Source organism: Sinocyclocheilus grahami, unplaced genomic scaffold (assembly GCF_001515645.1).
Source record: "Sinocyclocheilus grahami isolate Dianchi unplaced genomic scaffold, SAMN03320097.WGS_v1.1 scaffold302.1, whole genome shotgun sequence".
Lineage (NCBI taxonomy): Eukaryota > Metazoa > Chordata > Actinopteri > Cypriniformes > Cyprinidae > Sinocyclocheilus > Sinocyclocheilus grahami.
Genome location: NW_015505481.1, coordinates 1883820 through 1907606, shown reverse-complemented (window position 1 = coordinate 1907606; position 23787 = coordinate 1883820). Strand labels below are relative to the sequence as shown.

The 23787-nt window shown below is 38.5% G+C and overlaps 2 protein-coding genes across 4 annotated transcripts in view; one reads left to right on the top strand and one right to left on the bottom strand.

Annotated features, from left to right (window-relative positions):
• The window catches only part of srcin1a (SRC kinase signaling inhibitor 1a), a 66655-nt gene extending 62851 nt beyond the window's left edge, over positions 1-3804 (top strand). For both annotated transcript variants that reach the window (XM_016293444.1, XM_016293445.1), the window contains one exon: positions 552-3804. In XM_016293444.1, the coding sequence (XP_016148930.1) occupies positions 552-1007 (456 nt within the window). In that variant the 3' untranslated portion in view covers positions 1008-3804. The remainder of the gene's footprint in view (positions 1-551) is intronic.
• Positions 3805-4688: 884 nt separating this feature from the next.
• On the bottom strand, positions 4689-22900 carry fmnl1a (formin-like 1a). Of its 2 annotated transcripts, none has more exons than XM_016293442.1 (26): positions 22094-22900; positions 19201-19284; positions 16627-16713; positions 16371-16444; positions 16145-16228; positions 15353-15496; positions 15079-15190; positions 14903-14979; positions 14727-14820; positions 14104-14178; positions 13888-13998; positions 13569-13718; positions 13362-13463; positions 11915-12194; positions 10709-10963; positions 10496-10620; positions 10026-10228; positions 9692-9926; positions 9534-9602; positions 9373-9453; positions 8301-8430; positions 8054-8217; positions 7860-7961; positions 6281-6379; positions 6020-6125; positions 4689-5857 (listed from the first exon to the last, which is right to left on the bottom strand). In XM_016293442.1, exons 1-26 carry the CDS (start codon positions 22256-22258, stop codon positions 5793-5795), a joined length of 3273 nt encoding a protein of 1090 aa, XP_016148928.1. In that variant the 5' UTR covers positions 22259-22900; the 3' UTR covers positions 4689-5792. The 2 variants fall into 2 exon arrangements, with proteins under 2 accessions (XP_016148928.1, XP_016148929.1); XM_016293443.1 differs by having other exon boundaries at positions 10709-10951.
• Between the last annotated feature and the right edge of the window lie 887 nt (positions 22901-23787).

Below are 23787 nucleotides of genomic sequence, written 5' to 3'. Positions count from 1 at the left end.
TCCACATGTAGAGCTGTGTACCAGGCTAGCATCATGCATGAATGATCCTAACCTGAATAACATTGTCCTGTGGTTGTCTCCATCCTTCCTCCCATTGTCCCCTTCCTCTTGCATTTTCCTCTTTGTCACCACTACCTGCCATCCTTCGTCGGCCCTCATGGCAACCATTCACGTCCAACTCCTTGACCCAGTGAGCAGAAGCGAGCGACCCAAACCAACCTGACCTGACCGAAGCTTGTCCACCTCCTCCTCTGCCGTCTTCACCACCACTTCTTCAACAGCATCTCCTGACTGAAGCCCACAATCCTTCACCCAGTTCCTCCTAGTCAACCCTGTATACTATTAAGGAAAAAACATCATGCAGCTGTCAATATTCACCAGAGCCTCATTCATTCCTTAGAGAAAGTGTATTGTGAGAGAGATTGACGTATTGCAGCCAAATCAAACCTTAAAAGCCTCCAAAAATGTTCTTAGTTTTTACTCTGTTCTTCTCTACCCACTCTTCTGTCCTTTATCCCCCCTACTTTTGCCCTCAACACCCACCCCCTCAGGCTCTGAGTCTGAACATCAGCAGAGCCAGAGCAGCCGAGTTGCTCCTCGCAAGCACCAGAGCCGCAAGCTTCTCCGGCCACCTGCCCTCCAGATTGGGAAAGTACCCCCAGGAGGGGGCACTGTCCTCCTTGACAGCCTCCTCCAACCAGGCCAAAGCGCTTCTGGCTAGCCTTTCCGCATCCAGCCTCTCGGCTGAGGCACTCCTGTCATCCACCTTAAGACAACACCGGTTTCTCAGAGAGCAGAACTTCAACTCCTCAAGCCTTCCTCTTCCCATCTCCAATGGCCGCTCCCCTCCCTCTCCGACTTCGCCTACTTCCTCTTCCTCACCCTCATCTCCCTCCGCTCTCACCTCACTGAGTCCGTCCTCGCTGGCCCTGAAACCCTCCGCCACCGGCACCTTGGAGCGGAACAAGACTGAACCCAAGACGGCGACTCCAGACGATAGTGATTAAGGAGGATGTGGCTGGAAATGATCCATATATAGGATGTGGACAGCGCAAGTAGATGAATTTAAATGTTACTAACCTAAAAGAAAGTTTTTTTTGGAGGCTTCGTTTCTAAAGTGTTTTGTTTCCCTGACTATCCCTACCAAGACGCCTTGCGGAGAACAGTGACGTAGGGCACGGAGGCGGATGACTTACCGCTTTGCATCATAGGTTCACTCTTCTTCAGTTTGTGAACCGATCCAAACTGTAAACCATACCTACTCTGTGTTTCTGCCAGTTCCCCAAACTAGAGAACCAACAGATGGGCTTGGACACTCACCACCAGCCTGTTTCCAGCTCCACTGCACAGCCAGCATCACACCACCCACGGGAGGCCTGGGGAAGGACCAAACCCAAACCCTCATTCATTTGCCAAATCTCACATGTTGGAGATCTAGCTGAGTTCGGTAGATGTCCATTAAGTGTAAAATCAAGACTGTAAGACTATGTAAAACCAAGTAGAGTTGCAATAATCGAAAGTGAGTACTGTAGTAGTCGGTGTTTGTCAAGAAGTTTTATTGCTCATATCTATATCAACGAAAGGAATGTTAAAAAAATAACAGCAAAAGCTTAATGTTAAGGCAGCATCACTCGTTCTAATGTAGATTTTGGCTATCAGTCTTACTACTAAAGGAAAATAACTGAAATTGGTGCTATGATGAACATGTTGATGATTATACACCCCCTTAAAGGGATAGTTCATCTAAAAATGAAGGTTCTGTCATGATCTACTCATTCTTGTATTGTTGCAAATGTCTTGGTTTATTGTCTATACAATGGAAGTCACTGGGGTCTATACATTGCTTCGGACTCCACTGACTTTAATTGTGTGGACAAAAACATTCTTCAAAATATCTTCTTTTGTGTTCTACAGAAGAAAGCAAATCATGCAGAATTTTCATTTTCCAAAGAACTATTCCTTTGATATACATACACTGCCTAAGAGTCTATTTTTGTTCTCATTTGCACTCAAATAGGTCTTCATACAGCCATTTTACATGTTTGCTGTAACTTAGCACAAGTTGTCATGGCAACAGAGGAATTGTGGGAAAGTGGAGGGCTGCCTGCTTTTTGAATCACTTATTATGGGATGGTGTTGTTAGGCGATTGTTTTCTTAAGTTCTTAACAGTCACAGTTTTCCTACATAAGGATATAGGATACTCCCCTGTTCTTGTCATTAAAGAAGCACAAGAAGCTAGAGAAAGTACAATAATCTGACAATCATCAAACATTTGGCACAATCTGTCTTAACCTTTGGGCCTCCCAGATTGTGAAACCGAATTCCAATTTAAAATGAACAAACAGATGGTTAGGTTCACCATGTAGGGGTTGCACAAGCAAGAAGACTGAGGGTAATTCCACAGCACGTATACCCGTGGACGTGATCCATCGAGTGGAAGACATCTGTGCGGTAAAGCATTCCAACTCATCCTTTCTTCTAATGAGCCAGTCAAACCCTCCGCTTACTTTTCTGTCAAACCACAGACACTTAGATTCACTATCATTTTTAGAAGGTAATGTATGCCAGTTTATGATTACCTAGAATGGTGGTACAAATATGAATATCACATCCGTTCTTTGGTTTCATTGCTCTCCACAGTCATAATACTAAAACGCAAGAGCATCCTTTTTTTGGTCATTGAGGCTCTGGTTCTGCCCACCCATCTTCTTTTCTCATTCATGACATTCACGCGCACACACACACACACACACACACACTCACAGATAAAGATTTTTTTCTTCTCACAAGGGTATTCCTATGTTGTGAATTTGTCAATGCGACAACCTGCAGGTTTCCTCATGAGCCCAGAGAATTTAAATGTGTAAAAGGTGAGTGAGAGTGGAATAGAATGAGATGAATAGAGCAAGAGGGGAGATTTTTCCAGCTTTCTGACGAAACGAATGTGTGAAATTGATTGCTTGTGGTGCGGGGTTTAAAATAATGGCTTAAGCACTAGGTCGACGTCAAGAGTAAATGGTCAGAGGAGAGATTAGTGGTGTTACTCCGTGTCTCGCAGCCAAATCGGCCTGTAATTCATGTCCGAAATGTATAATAATTCACGTGGGAGGTGCTGCGAGAGGCAAAAAGGTCAAGCTTAGGCTGCTGCATGCTCGGAAATGCCTTAATTTAAGCCATGTTGTTTGAATTTAACATCTGTGAATAAAAGAGAAAACAACGCTTAATTTGTAATTCATGCCTGGATCAGCTAGTTACACAAAAAGTTGAGCAGTGGCTTGCAAATTCCTTAAAATTACTTTTGTTAAAATGATTAAAACTTGATTTATACTCCAGATTCTTTACACTCTAGATTTGTCTGGAAAGTTCACAGCAAGCATCAAATTCACAGCTCGATCTATTTAAGGACCCAGACCGAACTATTATTACAAACTAGCAAATGAGACCAATTTAGCAATTGGTGCTGCAGTGAGCACTCTCAAATGTTCAAACCGTTACCCTTGCGGCTACAGTTTCGCAGAAACGAGAAGCGGGTTTCGTGCTTGAATGGAGATGGTAAGAATCTACAGCACTTCCTGTCAGGAAGTACACTTCATCCTCTTAGTAAAGCCACGGCTAAGAAAATACTTTCTTGACCCCCTCAGAGACTGCGATGGATAAATGTAGGAAGGTGGTGAAATCTCCCTTTTTGAAGTAGAATCTTTCTCTCTCAAAACATGGTAAGATAACAGCTCAGACATCATATTTAAATACATCTTTAAAGTTAGTCATTTATTTTTCTCTCAACATGGTTGGTAAAAAAAAAATGTATGATGCGAGATTTGTGTTTCTATATTTTTTGTTTGTTGATTTTATATTAACAGATTTATTTGTACATATTTTTGTTTTTGTAATCCTGAGGAAATATATAGCACACTAGAAAATTATTTATTCATAAGAGAAGTGTTTTGTATATTGAGTTGAAAATATTACTCTGTACAGCCCAGTTCATGTATAAAGTATAGCTGCATCTAACCACAGGTTGATATTTTGTTATTTTCTGAGTTGTTTTAAGTGTTGGGTGATTCTGAAAAAGCCTTTATCCAGCTAGCCATTCAAATGAATTTAATTAATGTGATCCGAGTGAAAATAGGGTTCATTGCTGATACGTATGAAGCTCTAATCTGTATTGTGACCTGAGAATGTCATTTGCTAACTCTTAATTTGTTTGCTTTGAGCGAAATGAACAATGTGGATAATGGCAACTGTCACGGCCCTCTTCTGCCCTCTAGTGGTAGGGAGTAAGTCTGCAATTTCATTTCACTACTGAATAACAGATGTTTAAACTGTCAATGTACAAATGCCTTGGTCAAGGAAACAGTTGCACAAGTGTTTCTGCCACATTATACTAATTTTGAGTTGCAGGTTAAGAGTTTCCCCCGGAAAGACTGCAGGAAATAGGAGGAGCTGGATGCTTCTGCTTTTATGTCTGGTTTACCAGGCCAAAAATAACAGAGTAATTTGGAGAAAGCACATTCTATGATGGAACATCTTTATGTAGACTATTTTACCAGAGCTCTTTAGTCCTAATAAAATACTCGAAAAGAGTCAAAGGGAAAAAAGTATGAAAAGACTATAGCGTGTAAATAAAACCGTAATTATTAGAGAGTCCTACAAAATTATGTCCAGAAAAAAAAGTTTTATTTAAAAGATGGAGTTATAAGGTATATATTAAAAGTTTTAAAAAATATAAAAAATAATTACAGCAATGCATGTAAATTCTAAAAGCAATCGCACGGTGCAGATGATTTTAAAAAACAAAGTTATCTACGTGGTTTTTTTTTTAATGGAGAGAATAGTGAGGTCAAGTGCACTGATATGAGGTTCACAGCTGTAGAGTCAAAGTGACTTTTTCTATGACTGATTTCTTTGTGGCTCAGGCATGTCCAGTCTTAATGTAACCTGTGGTGATGTGGTAACCAGACTTGAGTGGCAAGCTCTGAGTGTGTTTTACTGAGCAGGTTAAACTCAGCTCTGACCATCAGCGCACTAGTAATGGTGCGAGCCCTTAGCCCACGCTGTGACCCTCCCATCTCTAGAGTAGAGTAATATACCAACTGAGAATCACTCTATATACAAATAAGATATATAAGCACCTATAGACACAGAAGAAAAATAAATTAATTTATCAGTGTGGATGCCATGATAACTTTGTGAGAATAATTTTTTTTCCTGTGAGAATTCGTTGAGAGCTGAGACCTTTTGTACATACTTGCTGTGGTTGTGTGTCTAATAAAGTACAGCTCTCTTCTATGACAATATTTCTAAGTTGTCTTTTTTTGGTTTCTCATAATGAATGAAATGTGTCTTACTGTACAAGGTTTTCACTGTTTTATTCAAATATCTAAGAATTCTTATTATCAGGCTGTATTAAAAGTGCCTTCATCTATGAGCACTTTTTACAATTTCTTTAGCAATATAAACACAGCAAAACGGGAAAATTGAAGCTCAAGGAATTGCTTACATATTCAGGAGCATATGCGATGGTACAAAAATCCTTTTTGTGCCTTATGTACAATTATTTTAAACATTCTCAAAGGGTTATGTGTATCAGAGCATATATGCAAGCGTGTGTGATGATGGGTGTCTGTTAGTGTGACTCTTTGTTTGTGTACAGCATCTGTTGTGTGTTTGGCAGTCATTTTCTGTATCGCTGTACAGATTGAAAATGTTTTATTATGTATATAAAGAATAAGACCAGGTGTTAAGTACAGAAGTGTCTGGTGGGAAGGAGAGAAGTCTCTGTAGGTAACCCTCAGTTGTCTTGTCGTGGATTTGCTCTCCGACCATCACCTCTTCTGTAGGGTGAATTTCTCAAATCTGACGCAGACAAATGAAAAATACAATTCAAATTCTTAAAAATATATAGATTATAGGGTAGTACATGGCCAATCGCACTTGCCAGTTTACACCATAAGGAATGTCCTTAAGGTATATATTGACATGACGACTATTTTGGCTGTATATCTGTAACATTTTTACCTGTTATAATGCCCTCGATGGCCCCGTCTGTGACTTGAGGCTTCACCTGTCTTTTCTTCAGCTCTGCAATCAGGTCCATCTGAGGCATTTTGGGCATCATGGGACCCTGATCATAGTAGGGAAAAGTTTTCAGGGGAATAACTTCAGGTGTGCAGTTCCAGTCAATGCTTTATTTAAATAAAATAACTAAATAGTTGATATATTCAACAAATATTTTATGAATAAAATTACAAACATATTTTAGAATTACACTTTTCTAACCTTTTGAGGATTGCTATCTTTCTTCTTTGGGGAAGGGGTTGCCTGTTCTTCTGCTGCAAGCTCTTGTTTCTTCTTCTGTTCATTGTCTTGTTCTGCTTTCTGTTGTGTGACACAATAATACACCACAGTAATTAATAATAAATTGGTGAAATGCTTGCGGTATTTTTGCTCATTGTGTAGAGCACAGCTCCTTTAAAGTGCCCCTATTATGGATTTTTGAAAATTACCTTTCATGCAGCGTATAACACAGCTCTAAGTGATTGAAAACATCCTGCAAAGTTTTAAATCTGAAAGTGTACCATGTATAAAGTTATTGTCTCTCGAAAGAAAGTCGACTCTGAATTATTTAAATGAGTCGTTTTTTAAAACGAATCCCAAGCCGTTTCATGTTGACGGCAAAATGAAACATTAGCATATTGCCCGCCCACTTGTTGGTCTTTTCGCGTTGGTCCAAGTAGATAACTGCAGACTCCAAAATGGGGTGTGAACTCCAAAAGTGGGCAGAACCTCCAAAATGGGGCGGGGTCTCTTCGCGCAAAGACTTTCACCATTGGCTCTGGCTCCAGCCAATTGTTATTGACTTACATTTCAAAATAAAACTTTATACATTAAACATTGTTTCTAGTTCATCTAAAATAAAATATGCTATATAAATAAATATTCTCAGTGAGAGCAGAGCCCAAAGCTCGTGGCCAAAGCTCGGGGCTCGAAATTCGCAGGGTAGTAGCTGGTAGTGACGCTGGGTGTAACTAAAAAGGTGCCATTGTCCGTTGAGGTCCGGTTGGGGAGTTACATCGCATAATCTTATTAACTGTTTGTCTCCTGAACTGTAACTTTCTTTACCACGCTATTCAGCGCCAATCCCGCCGTGCAGTCAATTTCACTGGTTAAGGTTACGGTGAGGTGTGGGGTAGGTTTAGGGGATAGCATTTTTTGTAGCATAGTGTAGGAAATCAACACTTTAATTGACACAACCAATAAAATCTTTAGAATCAGCTGTGGGGCAGAGTTTGCACTGAAGTGGATTGGGGGGAAAATTGCGCATGTGTGTCATGTGCCTGTCTGTCAATGGGAGGAAGCCACACCCTATTTTGCAGTTATACCCTTCTCCATTGGTCTGAATGAAAATGCAAATTCATTCTTTGCCACTAGATGCCACTTTTGGAGCGGTAAAAATAGCTGTTACCCTGGTAACGGCTTTACACAAAGCATTACAGGCATGATGAAATGGAAATGAAATGAGACCAATCGGACCAATCACCGCAGATTAGCATCACGCAAAGGAGGGGTTTGGAAAAATGAATCGTTGAGAGAATCGTTTGGGAGTCAAAATAAGGTAAAAAAATAAATGCATATTATAAGAAAATTAAAGTGTTTTTTGACCTTGCATGCATGTCAACCTGTTGTTGGGGACTCCCAAAACCAAAATGAAGCTTTCATTACCCATGATAACCCTTTACTGTACTTACAGTACTTTAAGCAATTCCCATAAGCATGTGAACAATCAAATAATAACGGCTTTGTTATTATGTGTATGTGTTGACATGAACATGTGGGTAAATGTTGCTGTATCTCTCACTTTATAAGCTTTGATAAACCTGACGAAGAATGGGAAAAACATGGAAGGCTGTGTCGTCTTCGGATTCTCTCCGTAGTACTCCACTACAGACATGTATGCCTCCTTGTTGGCAGAAGAGAAAAAGTCAGCAAAACGAATTAAGCAGAATTAATGTCAAATAGTTTGCGTGCGTTGAACATACACTGTGCTCTCACCTGTGCTGTCTTGCCATCTTTAACAAGCGAGTCTAATACGTCACTGTTGGCTTTAACAAACTCTTTCAAGGCCGGGATGTCGTCCTGCACCAGGAACTCCTTCTTGGTCCCTTCCATCCCTCTCTCCAGAGATCTCACATCCTGGAGCACACTGTCCAAAGACACTGAGAGAGCAAAGGAGTGAGAAAGAGAAAAGACTATGTATCCCCATGTTTGTAGTATGCACAGCAACTATGGTATGTCTTACCCAGAGCAGCCTTGTCTAAAAAGCGGAGTTCATTGTGGAAGGAGGCAAGCTCGGAGTATTTCTCCTGCACCATATTTGCAATGAAGTGCATCAAAGTCTGTGTGCGGTCTGTGGACTTAGTGTCCAACAGCTGAAAGACACAAGAGAGTGAGACTGAGTGAGGACACTGGGAGATTTTACTTTGGCCACCAAGGACAGATGCAGAGATAAGATTAAGTTATTGCAAAGGTAGAGGGTAGAAATAGATTTAAGGTAGATGCAGAAGTTGTTTTTATTTTGGGTAAATATCCTCATGAAGAAATGAATCAGATCAATATATTTATACAGCAATTATAATGTGAATATGAATGTATACATGTATGGAAATGTATAATATAAAATTTGATAGATGACTAGTTTCTTATCAGTCTTTGTAATTAGTAAACAAAAATGTGAGAAGAATTTTTTTTTTTAATTTGAGACCCATTTCATTTGAAATTACAAATAACCTGCAAATTGTCCATTTTGATATATATTTTAATGATTTTTAATCAGGGTTATTGTAGTTTAAAACTTTAATTTCTTGAAATAAAACAAACATAAACAGAAATAAAATATAATAATGTAAAATAAATACAAATCATAATAGTATACTATAATAACACCAATTTTCATATATATATATATATATATATATATAATAAAAATATAAATGTGTATAGTGTATCTTGTTAATTATGTTTTTGATTTTGTCAAAAAACACATTCATTAAAAATAGGGTGAGGTAATCTGAAACCTTTGAAAAACCTGGAAAACAGAGGTAAAGGTAAAAATTATTTATAGGAAATTTCAGCTACAGAAGATTAGCATACAAAGATTTCATTCACATGCAAAGTTTCAATCCCTGATTTCTTCAGACTTCATTAGCCTCTTTGTTTCTGCATCAAAGGCCTCTACATCAGAGGTCTCTCATAACTAATACAAAGAGATCTTTCCAAAACACAGACCTGGGTCTGTAACTTCCTGCTGTTATTTACAATCCATACTTAACAAAAACATGAGTCTTAAAGTTACAATCTACAAACTCACTCACCAGGTCAAGGCTCTGCAGACGGAACCCATACGCTGCTCCTCTTTTACTGCTGTTCATGTAGTTCCCAAAAGCCAAGATGATCTGAAGCAGGAGACTGATAAATGAGCTGCACTGAAGGAGCACACCATTCATACCTCAAAGCACAAATGAAGTCTACTCACCTCTAACATCTTCTTCAGCTTTGATGAAGACTTGAGGGACACGGAAGCTGCAATGATCGCATCTATTTGCTACAGAAACAGGTGGGGGGGATGATGACTTTTGAATCAAACATATGAATTATGCTAGGTACAACAGCCAAAGAGTGATGTAAACTGACCGGCTGCAGACGTTTCATGCTCTCTGGGAAGTTGCCCATGAAAGTGAGGGTGTTGATCCGCTGAGCAAGGCGTGGGATTTTACCAAAGCGGCTCATGAATCGGTCCTCCTCGCTCAGGTCCTCTAGTGGCCGCCCTTCCTTCTCGTAGTTCTGCAGTAGCTTCATCTCGTACTCCGATGGGATAAAACGTTCCAGAAGCTCCAGAAAGTCCAGACTCAGAGACTGCTGATCATATCTGAGTGAGACAGAGAGAAGAGAGTTGCCATGCTGGTTCAGGATGGTTTAAAGCTTGTTGTTGTTGTTTTTGGTGCAGTTAGCTGTTGTTGAAACATACCTCTCAATGGCTGTGCAGATGTCGTTGGGGCTCATGCCTCCCTTGCGGAGGGTGATAGCAAGGTTTTTGGCTTTGTTTGCCTCCAGCATGGACACCTTACTAGGTGCCTTCTCAGCCACCTTAATCTTGAGCTTAGAAAGATCTGTTGGAGGACCTTGAGCCTTGGTTCTAAACTGCTCTGCAAATACATCCATATTCAGCTCCTGGGACAGAGAGTGTAATAGATTAATTGACCACCCAATTACTGTAGTTTACCCAAAAATTATTTATTCCAAACCTGTATGACATTATTTCTTCTGTGAAACACAAATGAAAATATTTTTGAAAAAATCTTTTCATCCATACTGTGAAAGTAATTTTGTACCTCACTGGCTTTCATTATACACATTATTCAAAATATTTTATTTTGTGTCCTCCAGAAGTCATACAGGTTAATTTTGGGTGCATTTTAAGGATTTTTTTGCTGTTACCCCTAACAGTTGCTCATCATTCAGCTCGCTAAACACCGTTCCCGTCACTTGATTGGGCTTCAAAGCCTGCCAGTTCAACAGAGGCATCTTAAACTTTGGTTGAACTGGTTTACGTTCCTTTGGTCCTGTGCAAAACAATGGAAGATACAGTCACTCTGCTCAGGTTGCATGTCTGGATAAGTATTTCTTAAATTTCTTTAGTTGTCCCTTCACCTGTTTCAGCCCCAGGGGCAGGAGGAGCTCCTGGAGGGGGTGGTGGTCCACAGCCAGGTGGGGGCGGGGGTGGTGGAGGACCTCCACCAGGAGGAGGAGGAGGAGGAGGGGGAGGTGGAATACCTCCACTTCCAGGAGGAGGAGGTGGTGGAGGAGGTGGAGGGGGCACTGCAGCTCCAGGTGGAGGAGGAGGAGGTGGAGGCGGTGCTGTGGCTGGAGGGGACGCTGCTTGAGAAGCTGGATCTGACACAGTCATTGTGAACATTAAACAGACATTATGATAATATCAGTGTAGCCAGCTAAAGGTAATCATTTTGAGTTCACTAGAAGCATTAAAGGGGTCATGAACTGAGAAATCAAAATTCCCTTGATCTTTTGATAAAGGTCAATGCACTATAAAAACATCCTGTAAGTTTCAGAACTCAAAACATTCTTGTTAGTCTAACAACAGCTTTTATTGAAGCCAATCTGCCAAAACATCAGGTTGTGGAATGTGCCACTTTATGACGTAATAGTGTGGCTAAACACTGTCTCTGCAGAAGAAGATCAACGCCTGCTTCTACATCGCTGCCTAAATAACGAGAGAGGCAGACGCAGGTCTACGCAGAAACCAAACGCTAAACTTTATTTGATGACATTTATTTTGTAATGAAGTGCCAGACCACATCAGTAAGAACTTGGTCCTTTGTTCGCTTCATTTGACCACAGATTCTTTTACAAATAAGGCACAAATCGACGCAGGATTTTCAGAAAGATTGAAACTAAAAGACGATGCTACTCTGAATATATTGAATCCGATGTCGCACCACACAAGTGTATGTAACTGTTTTCATTAGTGGTCACTACTGCTTTGATCTGTTATTACAGATCGTTTGATATGTACTGAGTATTGATGCGTTCTTAGCCTAAATCACAGCAGTGTCCATCTGTGAAGGATGTAGACTGTCAAACATACACAACTGTTAGCCAATCACAGCAGTGGCGTTTACTTCTGAGTCTACAATCCGCCACACCTATTCAAACAGAGCATTCAGATGAGAACATGACAGAAAATAGCTTATTACTTCTAAATTAAGATATTTTTTGATGCAAAATATCATTATAAGTGGACCTCAGAGAACAGTAAAAAATACAAAAAAGGCAGTTCATGACCCCTTTAATTTGAGATGCTAAGGAGAAGGAGAACTTTTGCAGAAGTGCTCCTACCTGTTTGAGTGACAATTTTCTCTACGGTGACTGGAATCACTTCGATGTCCAAGCTTCCAGAGGCTGTGCGCTCCAGTCGGACTAAGCCTTTCTCCTCCAGTTCCTTCAGCTTCACCTCCAGTTTGGACTCCTTTTCACTCGCCTCTCTGTTTCGTTCTCTGTCTACCTGCGAGGGCTGCGACAGACGCTCCTGCTCTCGTTCTCTCTCTCTCTGAATCTCTCGTTCTCGTTCTCTCTGCTGCAAAGTGCTCACTTGGGCACAGGACTCTCGCAAACTCTCCTGTTACACACACATGTAAAGGTTTGAGACAATGACTGATTACCAAATTTGATATTCTTATTATTATTCTAAGAGTGTATGTACTGCATTTGGCATATCATATATAAGCTACCAAAACATTTTTTTTTACTATGATACATGTTTGGTCTCATTTCTAGTAAAAATACCTAAACATATTTTACATCTAAATATCTAAAACAAAATACATTTATTTTCATAAGATAAGATCTTGAATTATTTTTAATTAAATTCAAATTAAAAACAGATAATGATAATTAAAGACACATTCTCTGACACAATTTGTGCTTCTCAAGTAAACCCATAGTTTTTATTCATTTGTATTTAATAAGTTAATTATTTTTAATGCTTTTAGTTATTTCTTTCTTTCTTTGTTTCTTTATTTATAAATAATAATTAATACAATCATGGGTTAGCCAAAGTGCTGTACATAAAATCACCTTAAGGGCATTAAAATCAAATAAATTGATGTACTAATTTTCAAACAATGCTATGAAACATTTGACTCAGTCAAAAAGAAAAACACACAATACATTTAAGCCATAATCCCTTTTTCAAATAAATAAGATTTAAGCATAGATTGGAAAAAAGGAAAACAAGGAGCTTTTCGCATGGCTACATGGAGTTATATAATAACCCTGAGACTCACTACTTCTAATCTTATTAATTAACTGTTCTGATTAACTGTTAATGCTAAATGTATTGTTAACTGTTCTAATAAACTGTTCCCTCCTGGTGGAAAGACCTGCCCAACTCAATCCAAGCAGCTGAGTCCTTACTCATCTTCAAGAAACAGCTGAAGACACATCTCTTCCATCTACACTTGACACTCTACTAGCATTCTCTATTCTGTTTCTATTCTAACTTGTTTTCTTTTAATAATAATAAAAAGACCCTCTAACACTAGCGTTCTCTACTCATTTTCTATTCTTTTCTCCTTGCTACGTGTACTGCATTAGACTAACTGAGACTTGTCACAGCACTTACATATCATTGCTCTTTTGTTGGTTTTGATTGCTTCTATTGTCTTTATTTGCAAGTCACTTTGGATAAAAGCACCTGCTAAATGACTAAATGTAAATGTAATCTTAAAAACTACTAGTATATAGTATAGCTAGTATGCAATGAAAGGAAAATGCAGTGTGGTACCTTAAGCAGCGCTGACTCTTTAGTGGCCTGCATTAGTTGTTGCTCTAGTTCTGCCATTTTTTCCAATGCTCCATTCTCATATTCCTGCAATCTGGCATTCAGCTGCAACACAAGCATATACACACACCTATGAGGAACAGAGCAGCCTACCTACAACATGAGATGATTATGTGCAAATTTGTTTTGTGTCCATAGAGTATAGTTGACCTGTCCATTGGTCTCCTGCAGTTCTGTTAAATGCTCCATTATTTCCCCTTTATTTTCTGCATCCTCCAGCAGAGCTCCAACATCAAACACATTATCCAAGTACGCCTGGATCTGTACTTGCAGCTTCTCACTTTCCATCTCCTTTAAGGACTGCGGACACAAACAGTTGTGTGTTACATTACAAGGATAATGCACAACTTTATGAATACACGCTGCATGTAAAGCATCTCAAATCTAGGATCCAATCCTGTGTTAATTATATGTAAGATGCACGGTATGCTTTTATAAAGTATTTATCTGTCCTGTACACTAGTCTTACCTCTAAGTACTGGTCGAGACCCAGCTGGGTGAACTCATACTGAAGATGCACACGGAAATTCATGTTCTCCACTGAGTGAACCACAATGTTTATGAACTGCATGCAAGCCACCTGTGAAGAATAACATCAAATGGATAGAGTTTAAAATCAGTCATATTGCACCAAAAAAGTGAGCAGGTTAACTGTCATGTTATTGTGATTGACATCAAAGCTCACCATGAAGTCTATATTGCTGTCGTCATTCATGAAGTACTCCATTAGCTTCTCAAAGCGGTTCTTCTCTCCACTCACCTGTGAGAAAGTGGGCCAAATGTTGAGCATGATATATTACATGCTACAAAATGTCTAGACTTTTAATAGTGTCTGAAAGGCATTTGTGCAGTATTGGTGATATTTGTGTCACATTAACTAACATTAATTTTTTTTGTTTTATTGAAAGAAACTTAATTTTTTCAGGAAGGATGCATTAAATTTATTAAAAGTCATAGTACAGATGTTTATAATTTTACAAAAGATTAATATTTCCTTTTGGTCTTTCTCAGATCAGTTTCCACAAAAACATTAAGAAGCACAACTGTTTTCAGCTTTGATAATAATAATAATAATAATAATAATAATGCATGTTTCTTGAGAAGCAAATCAACATATTAGAATGATTTCAGAGTACACTGAGACAAGGTAAAAGATTAAAAAGAGTTATTTCAGTTTTGAGAGAATACAGCTGGGCAGAAGAAAATGTATCTTGACCATCTGCAAAGCCAGACTAAACCATTTTATGAGGACATCCCGTTTGATTAAAAAAATGTGTATGTATATGTGTAGAAGGCTGGTCATCTTACTTCTTTAAAGTTGTCAAAGGCCGAGATGATGATGTCATGTCCTCCTCTAACCAGACACACTGCAGCCAACAGCTCCAGCACAAGAGCCTTAGTCCTATGGACGGTGTATTTAAATGTATTACAAACTCACACAACAAACACACAAACCCCTACACCCCACACAAAAAAACACTCACCTGGGGTTTTTGTTGTTGAGGCTGAGTGTAATTTCATTGACACATCTGGGGTGAGTCATGACTAAATTGAACCCAGACTGTTAAAAACAAAAAAAATGGTGAGTCACAAAGTTCTCCTAAAATGACATTTGAGTAGCCGAGTCTAGTGTTTGTATGTGTTCCTGACGCCAACATACCTGATAATTCATGATAGCACGCAGGCACATAATGCAGAGGTGAACGTCATCTCTTTGGGTGGCCAATCGGGCATTTCGCATCGTTTTTCTGCCATGGGTCAAGTTACTTATTCTAATGTGAAAAGGCAGGGAATGAACAAAAGATGAGCACTGAATATGAAGTATCTGAGTACACTTATCTTAATGAGAATAATATCTAAACAACATGGTTTCTTCATTTTACTCCTGAGCAGCAATCCCTGTATTTTGGGGGTGTGCTGTAGTGATGACTCACCGGACCGTGAGTGCACGTGCCGCTCTGGTCATGCCGAGTGTGGAAGAATGGTTAACATTTTTGGCTAGATCCTCCACTGATCTCTCTGACAACCTCCTGTTGTCTGATACAGATCCGCCGTTTTCCACAGATTCTACCTCGAACCTGAGAAACACGTCAGCCCAGAATCTGAGCTCATTTTTAGCCACTGAGAGACTACACGCTTAAAAATAAACTTTCTTTCTAAGCATCTATGGTTCCACGAAGAACCTTTAACATCCGTGGGACCTTTGCGTTCTACAAAGGGTTCTTTGGATTTTTGAAATGTCCTTCACACTACACTCTTACAAAAAGGCTGCAAAAGGGGCTTTTCAACACATTTTGGGTACCCTAAAAACCTTTCAGTGAGCAGTTCTTAAAAGAACCGTTTTCCTTAGAGTAAAGAACACTGTAATAATCTAAAGAACCTTTTTAGTTTATAAATAACCTTTTGTGTAATGGAAAGGTTCTATAAATGTTAAAGAATCTTAATGGAACCATCAATGCCAATTAAGAACCTTTATTTTTAAGAGTGCAATGGTTCTTTTAAGAGCTGTTCACTGAAAGGTTCTTTAGGGAACCAAAAAATTGCCCTTCTATGGCATTACTGCAAAAAAAACTTTTGGAACCTTTATTTTTAATATGGCAAGTGAATTGTAGTTACTTCTTGTCAAAATCTACTGTAAGGATTTACTCATAAAATCTTCTTGGACAAATATTACATTAGACAGCTGTAATGGTATAAATGGGAAATCTTAGACAGAATAAACATACGGCGCATCACTTTGAGCATATGACAAGTAGTCCACCAGGACATCCAAGCCTTGGTTTTCCTCGTTCAGAAACTCCTGAGCCCACCTATAGAGTACAAAAGGAATATCATGGTATGTATCCATGGAGGTTTTCCATTATTTAGGTGCAAACTTATCTTTCAGGTTTATTCAGGAGTAGCAGTGAAGTCTATCTTTGCACGGCACAAAAAAATAAAGCTGCCACTAACCCAATGTGATTGGTTCTCAGCGAGATCTCCAGCTCTCTCAGGACTTGAGTTGACTCCTGCACACGTTTCTTGAACTGTGGAGAAGGAATCACAGAGATAAGATGACTCACTGACAGACAATCATTCACTTCTCATCGAGACTCTAAATGGAGTTTTCTTTTGGGCAGGTGGGTGTCAGCACTGATATGGGTAAAAGAGAAATGTGAGTGAATGGAGTTGGTGAGGGAAAGAACAGAAAGAGAGTGATGGTACAGACCCTGCGCGCCACTCCACCCTGGTCCTGGTAGAAGCTCTTGATTTTAGTCAGATAAGCCGAGGGAGGGTTTCTCACCTGAAACCGCTCCTAATAGACATCAAGAGAAAGAGAAACAATAAATGGACTGGTTTCCAGCTGTGATGAAGATATTTAAACACTTTTTGATGGAACAGAATAATATAAAGTTTGAATAATACCATTCAAATGTTTGGGGTTGGTAAGACTTTTTAATGTTTTAAAAAAGAAGTCTCTTATGCCCATAATTGCTTTGACTAAAATACAGTAATATTGTGAAATATTGTTACAATTTAACATAAAAGTTACATTTTATTTGAATGCATTTTAGAATGTAATTTATTTCTGAATTTTTCAGCATCATTACTGCAGGCTTCAGTGTCACATGATCCTTCAGAAATCATTCTAATATACGTACTGATTTGATGCTCAAGAAAAAGAAAATGTTATTAGCAGTTGTGAAAACAGTTGAGCTGCTTAATATTTTTGTGGAAACCAAGACACACTTTTTGATGAATGATGTTCAAAAGAACAGCATTTATTTGAAACGGAAATCTTTTGTAACATTATAAATGTATTTACAGTACTGCCACTTTTAAACAATTTAATGCACACTCCTTCGTCGAATCCACCGGCCGCGCCGTTCTCAAGCCCACCACCTCTGCTCACTCTAGCCCTCCGTCTGTTCCTCACTCTAGCCCCCGGCCTCTGCTCACACTAGGCCGCCATGTGTGACACTGTGTTTCATTGTGAAAACGAAACTACTTTGTTTGGCCTTTCAAAAATGGACACGACTAGAAATCATTGGTTAAGTTGTATTTACAACACTGTTCCAGAACACTTCAACCCAAATATTCAGATGTGTGCAGCACATTTTATGGAGGACCGTTTTTCTGATCCTGAGAGACTAGACTACAATGCCGGCTGTTCTGACTATGTTTTTTATATTCAAAGAATTTGCCACTGATGAATCAAACGTGAGTTTTGGGCAGTGTAGAGTAGGGCTTGTTGTTTGTCATTTGTCCGATCACAAATGCAGTCATGGTTTTATGTTTAAGCGGCGCGATGCAACGCAACGCGTAAAAAGACAGTATTAGTCATTATAATCAATAATTATGTCCCCACTGGATGCAAGGAATGCCTCGTTTATAATGGGTTTTCATGTTTTTGAGTCGTCGCTCCGGCCGGACTGGGCGTCATCACAATATGGTAGGGGCGTAACATTTCTGTCACATGCTTGAGGTATTCGGCCAATCACAACACACTGGATAGCTGGCCAATCAGAGCACACCTCGCTTTTCAAACCGATGAGCTTTGTAAAAATCGACGCGTTTCAGAAAGGCAGGGCATAGAGGAGAAACAATAATGTACAGTATGTGGAAAATAATGTGTTTTTTTAACCTTAAACCGCACATTTCATTACACCAAATACACAAAATAATGTTCTTTTTAGCAACATCATATGACCCCATTAATATCTTATTAAATAAATAAAACATCTTACAGACCCCAAACTTTTAAATTGTACTGTACATCCATCTCAGATCTCTTCTTTGGTCGTATTAATACATATTTCCCCTGAAGGTGGTGTATAGCCTACATAATGCCCATAAGAAATACATTTTAGTTGTGTGCATTCATTGCTATAACAACCTGTGCTCTCTGCATGCATAGCTACAAAACTTGCATCCCACAGATGTCATGGAGACACAAATATTAACACAGGATGTGCGTAGACAGTTTCACCACCTTAAGAGTCTGACCTCATACTGCTGCTTATTTTCCCCTCGAAGCCTTTTTCTCCTGTTGAGATGTCTGCTCACTATCAGCCTTTACATAATTTCTTGCATCATTCTTTTTACTGTTATTAAAAGGTTCAACAAAAATATATCCGAACTTAAGAATACACCTCCTTTGCAAAACTTTGTAAGCCTACTTAAATTAACATCATTTACACAAATGGTCTACCACTGTTGTTTTTTCCTTCTTATAGGCTCTGCATTTTCTGAAACTGATTACAACAAATGCCCCAACCTGTAGTTTAATTATATTGTCACAGCATAGAACAAGAAACAACATTTTTTTAATCAACACTAGAGACATTTGAAAAACTTTAACATTTTCTCTTGACATATGTATGAATGGAGTGATGAATCAAATGCTGTTTTTACTTTTAATCTTTCAGGCTCTTATAGAAATTGGTTACAGTTGCTTGAGACCTGGTTACAGTCCTCATATAACTTGTACAAGTTTGGTTTTTGTATTTGTGTCACAGTGTAAAGATCTCCTTTATACTTCTGGTGTGTCTAAATGTAGTCTACCAGATAGCTTCCACTCAAAGGTCACACCTACACTGCAGACATGAAGTATTATGGTAATACACAGAGAAAACTGCTCAAAAATGCAATGCCTTATGCATTTCAATATGACTCATTCATTACGTATTTCAATATGAGTAATGTCTCACTCTCTAATGAGAAGTAGAAACGATCAAGATGCTCTCAGTTCTACTTAGCTGCCATTATTTAAAACGCATAATGTTGAAGTTGAGCGACTCACCTGATCGCAGACCAGCTCCCATTTCTTCTCACTGTCATACTGACTCAGAAGCTTCATCTTGTCAGGAGGCAGATTCATTGAGCTCTGAGAAGAGAAATTAGAGGTTCATCACAGTAACCTGGAGATCAGGTGAAATCCTTTCTAGCAGAACTGTACAGTACAAACATGCTCGCAGACTCATGGATTCAAATTACTGCAGTATCAATGTTAATACACTTATAAGTAAACATATTGCTATTCTTATTGGTTGATGTGCACAATGCATATCCATCACAATGTGCTGGATTTCAATAGACGGATTCCATCTATAATACTGGATATCAAAAAAGTTGCCGCCAGTGGTATGTAACCCAGAACCAGGCTTAAACTGTTTAAGAAAAAGAAGAGAAGTTTGTCAGTTACAATACTAATTGGTTTGTGGAGTATAATCCTGGAGTATAGCATGGGAAAGTCTGAGTATATGGTTTATGAAAGAGACTGGCGTTAACGTGTGTATGCCGCAGTCTTTCCTCAGTTTCAAATAACATCCGATTTGCCATTTACTTAATGAATATGTAATATTGATAATCACCATTTATATCTGATGCAAGACGCTGGTGGAACAGACGTAGAGAAGGAAATGTCTACATTACAAAATGTGTTATGACGCAATTATTGTTCCTTCTTTTGCTTACTTCAGATTGTTAACCTCTTAACGGTCACCTGTCCCCTTCAGTTTACTTCACTATATTATAATTAAATCCTAATCTACTATATATCGTTGGAAAACTCCAAGACTTCTAAATAGATATTTTACCAGTTTTTTGTTATAAATTATGTAGGAACAGTAATAGATTAATTTATGACAAGAGTGCGCCCTTAAAAAAAATCTACATCATAAAAGGAGTTCTGATCTTTGTCACAAAAAGTCTTTTTTCGTTGCCTTTTTCCCTATCACGTTTTAGAAATCATCATAAAGTATATATCAATTGAAAGCTTAAAATTTCTAAATTCATCCTGTGAAAGCCATTTTAAAATCAGACATTGCATTACCATGGAAATGGTACATCAAAATCATATTACAAAATGTTTTTGTTCATGAATTATAACAATTTAAGTTTGTGCACTTTCATGTCTATGTTCAAAAATGGGGGTGACAGTTAAAGGGTTAAAGGCATAGTTCAGGCAAAAATGAAAATCCTGTCACCATTTAGGCGACTATTCCGCTTCATTTAATTTTAAACCTGCATGCATGACTTTTGTGGAAATTTGAAAAACTGTCTCAATAAAAGTCTATGGTGTCCACTCTTGTTTCACAGAAGTCATACAGGTTCGGTATGACATGAGGGTGAGTAAATGATGACGCAATTTTCATTTTTGAGTAAATTATTATATTATGTACATATTATGTTTCCCTTAAGTTTATCTACTTAAGATCATATGCTGTGTCAGTCATCAGTCTGACACAATGTGACTTCCTGAAAACATGGCACGGAGGCTAAGTTGCTACATGTCTTGCACTTAAACACATAAAGATTAATCATTATTAGCTTTATGTTTTGCACTTTCACACCAGATCTGGAATTGCACATTTCAACCAAATTAAGAGGGTGTGGTTTGTAAAAAAAATAGGTGTAAAGTTTAGTGTAGAAACACTGTGATCGTGGGTGTTTCCTCCTAAAGCACTAAGACGTTTCCGCTCTGAACATGTTTTTTTTTTTAAGGTTGTGTGCATAAAGAGCGAAAGCACATTTAGAAACACATTGAGCGGTTACTGGGGGAACAGAGAGAGGGGGGTGGGTAGGGGACGAACTGTGGTCTACTGGTTCAAGTGAATAAAGTGGAGACTAGATTAAGTTAATATTAAAGCACAGTTCAGGGCTTATGGCAGTAGCCTGTAATGAGGACATCACTCTGAAGTGTGACCATGTAATGCATATATCCATTAGCACACAATAGTAATCTAATCAGGGTAGTAGTTACTTGAATTTATGGGCTCAAGGACAAAATTGCAGGGATTGTCCCAAACTCCTTCATACAGTACTTTACAGCATTGTAAAGACGACTTTAGTGGGTGCAACTCCTCACAGGGCCTGGGACAGTCTGGTTGTGCCCCCCTGTGCATTGACCAATAAGAGTATGCTCAGAAAGATCAAATGGCCATTTGTTATATGGAAGTGCTTTTTTTAACTTTGGTAAAATTCTAACATTTATTTCGAGAAGTTCAAAACAAGAAACAAAATCATACTGTGAGATTTAAGTCACATTTATGAGAAGTCACAATGTCTATTCTGAGATGGAAACAGGCTTATAATGTGTTGCTGAAGTGGAACCAAATGTAAGATAACTGAGCTTCCATTAGGAATCATTTAAAAGATTCAACACATTGCTCACCAAAAGGGATGGCATATCTAGGAGTATAACCAACTGACAGTGTTGTCTTGCAACGAAGCGAAAGACGAAACAAAGTTCAGTTGTCACCGAGAATACAGGACCTCTTTTTATCTTATGACTTCTCTTAAAAAGTTGCCTAATTTGTCATCTCGCCACTGCCATTTCCTATACCAAAAGCCCATGTGGAACTAAAGTGACAGTAATCCAATTGTATTAAGTCAGAAGTGTTTTTCCAAATGTTACTTCATTTTGCATTTCAGGTGGAAGACTGCATTTGCTTTGAAATGTTCATATTGTATTTGATTTTCTTTTTAGATTATCACTGTCTATGCGTCAAGAATACAAGAAGTTCCTGTGTTTTTTTTTCTACAGCTAATATTTATGTTTCCAAAATGCAAAGCCAGAGAATCTAATACTGTTGTAGTTCCTAACATGGCTGTTGTTTTTATCAGAACAGGAAGTATCAAGATTAGCTGCTTTTGCTGTGTTGATAAGTAATGTCTGTGTATAAAGAACTCACCAAAACCACACTGAAGCGTTCTTCGAGCTCTTCCTCAGGAGGAATGGGTAGTTTCGCAGGGGCACATTTCTTTTTGGGTGTGGAGGGAGCAGTGTTTGACCCTCCTGTTGAGCCTTTGGCCTCCGGCCCATCCACCTGCTCCAACCCGCCGGCTGCGTTACCCATCACAACTTTCCTTAGGAATTCCAGGATACTGAACTCTTTCTGGATCAACCACTAACAATTCCAAAAGGCCAAACTCTGGAGGAACCCAGACAAACCTCTCTGCAATCCACAGGTAAAAATCCACTGTTTGAAGTTTTGTAGTCACTCAGATCCAGTGTAGGTGGAAGCACATGGAGTCTTTTTAGCACATGCTGTCAGAGAGCATGGATACCTTTCAAACCAAAAACGGTGTCCAGGATGGTGTTAATGAGGATGAGAACTTAAAATCAAACTCAAACTCGATTTCAAAATGAAGGGTAAAAAGAACTTTCACTTTGCTTAGTCAAAAAAAGGAAGAAGAAAAGCCTCTGTTTATACTTTCACAATAAAGACAATAGAGGTCCTTTGAAAGTACAGCTCTTCAGCCTCTCAGTGCGGCTGAGTGTGTTGATTACCAGCGTAACAGGCCTTTTCTCCAGTTGTCTGCCTCTCATGTGAGTGCTTCAGATGTTGGAGCATCTTCCTTTATGTCCAGCCCCACTGATCAAGCCTGCAGAAGTTTCTTCCAGAAGAATATACAGATGTTGGCAAATTGACGAAGGCACCTGTCCGAGCACACTGCTGTGTGTTACAGAAATGAGAGAGAAGCAGTTGTGACAGCAGGAGGAAACCACAGAAAAAAGCAGAAGCATCCACGCTTCCTGTATACCTCGCATTAGAGAGAGAGAGCATGCTGGGTGTGTCGGTTTAAGTTCTGTTTGTATTTAAAAAATATGATGATCTAAAACATATCACACCACTCATGTGCATATTATGTACTGTATGTATGTTACGACACTGATGCTGTTGATCAGGGCTTGTTGTCACAAGGTTACTTGTCTTCTAATTTTTTCCAATTCTGTCCTAATATCTATTTTTTGTTGGCCTAAAGCATTTATAAGTCTCAGTTCATTTCAACATTTACTAATACGTAAATAAAACCAAAAAGTGACTGTTCATATTATTTAATGGACCTGAGCTAACAAGAACAGTTGTGTTTTCATTAACCAATACATTTATTGATAAATACTATAACAAATATATTGCAGATTGATAGTTAATGTTAGTTAATGCATTAACTACCATAGCTAATGGGACCTTACTGTAAAGTGTTACCTTTGTAATAGCTGTTGGGTAAACAACTGAACACAATAAAACCACGCTGGCATTTTTATTTGACTTTTAAATTTTTTTTTATTTTACAGATTATCACATTTGTTTAATATTGTATATTACCGATTAATTTTTTTATTGTATTTTAATTGATTAAATATTTATCATTGGCTTAATTTATTATTTACTGTTGTGTTCTGCTGGTCGTAAATATGTTACGGTTTAAATGTATAATACGCTATAAATACGATACTACGCTAATTAAAGAACAGAATTATTTTATTTATTTATTTTTCCCCTCAGGCAATAACAGTATAAAGGTTCTATAGCTTTTTCAAAGCCAAGATGGATGGATAGATAGATAGATAGATAGATAGATAGATAGATAGATAGATAGA

Coding starts and splice junctions, on each gene's coding strand:
- fmnl1a (XM_016293442.1), bottom strand. CDS start 22,258: ATGGGTAACGCAGCCGGCGGGTTGGAGCAGGTGGATGGGCCGGAGGCC. Junction 10,621..10,708: donor TGCCCCTGGGGCTGAAACAG/GTGAAGGGACAA, acceptor TGTTTTGCACAG/GACCAAAGGAACGTAAACCA. Junction 9,927..10,025: donor ATCTGCACAGCCATTGAGAG/GTATGTTTCAAC, acceptor TGTCTCACTCAG/ATATGATCAGCAGTCTCTGA.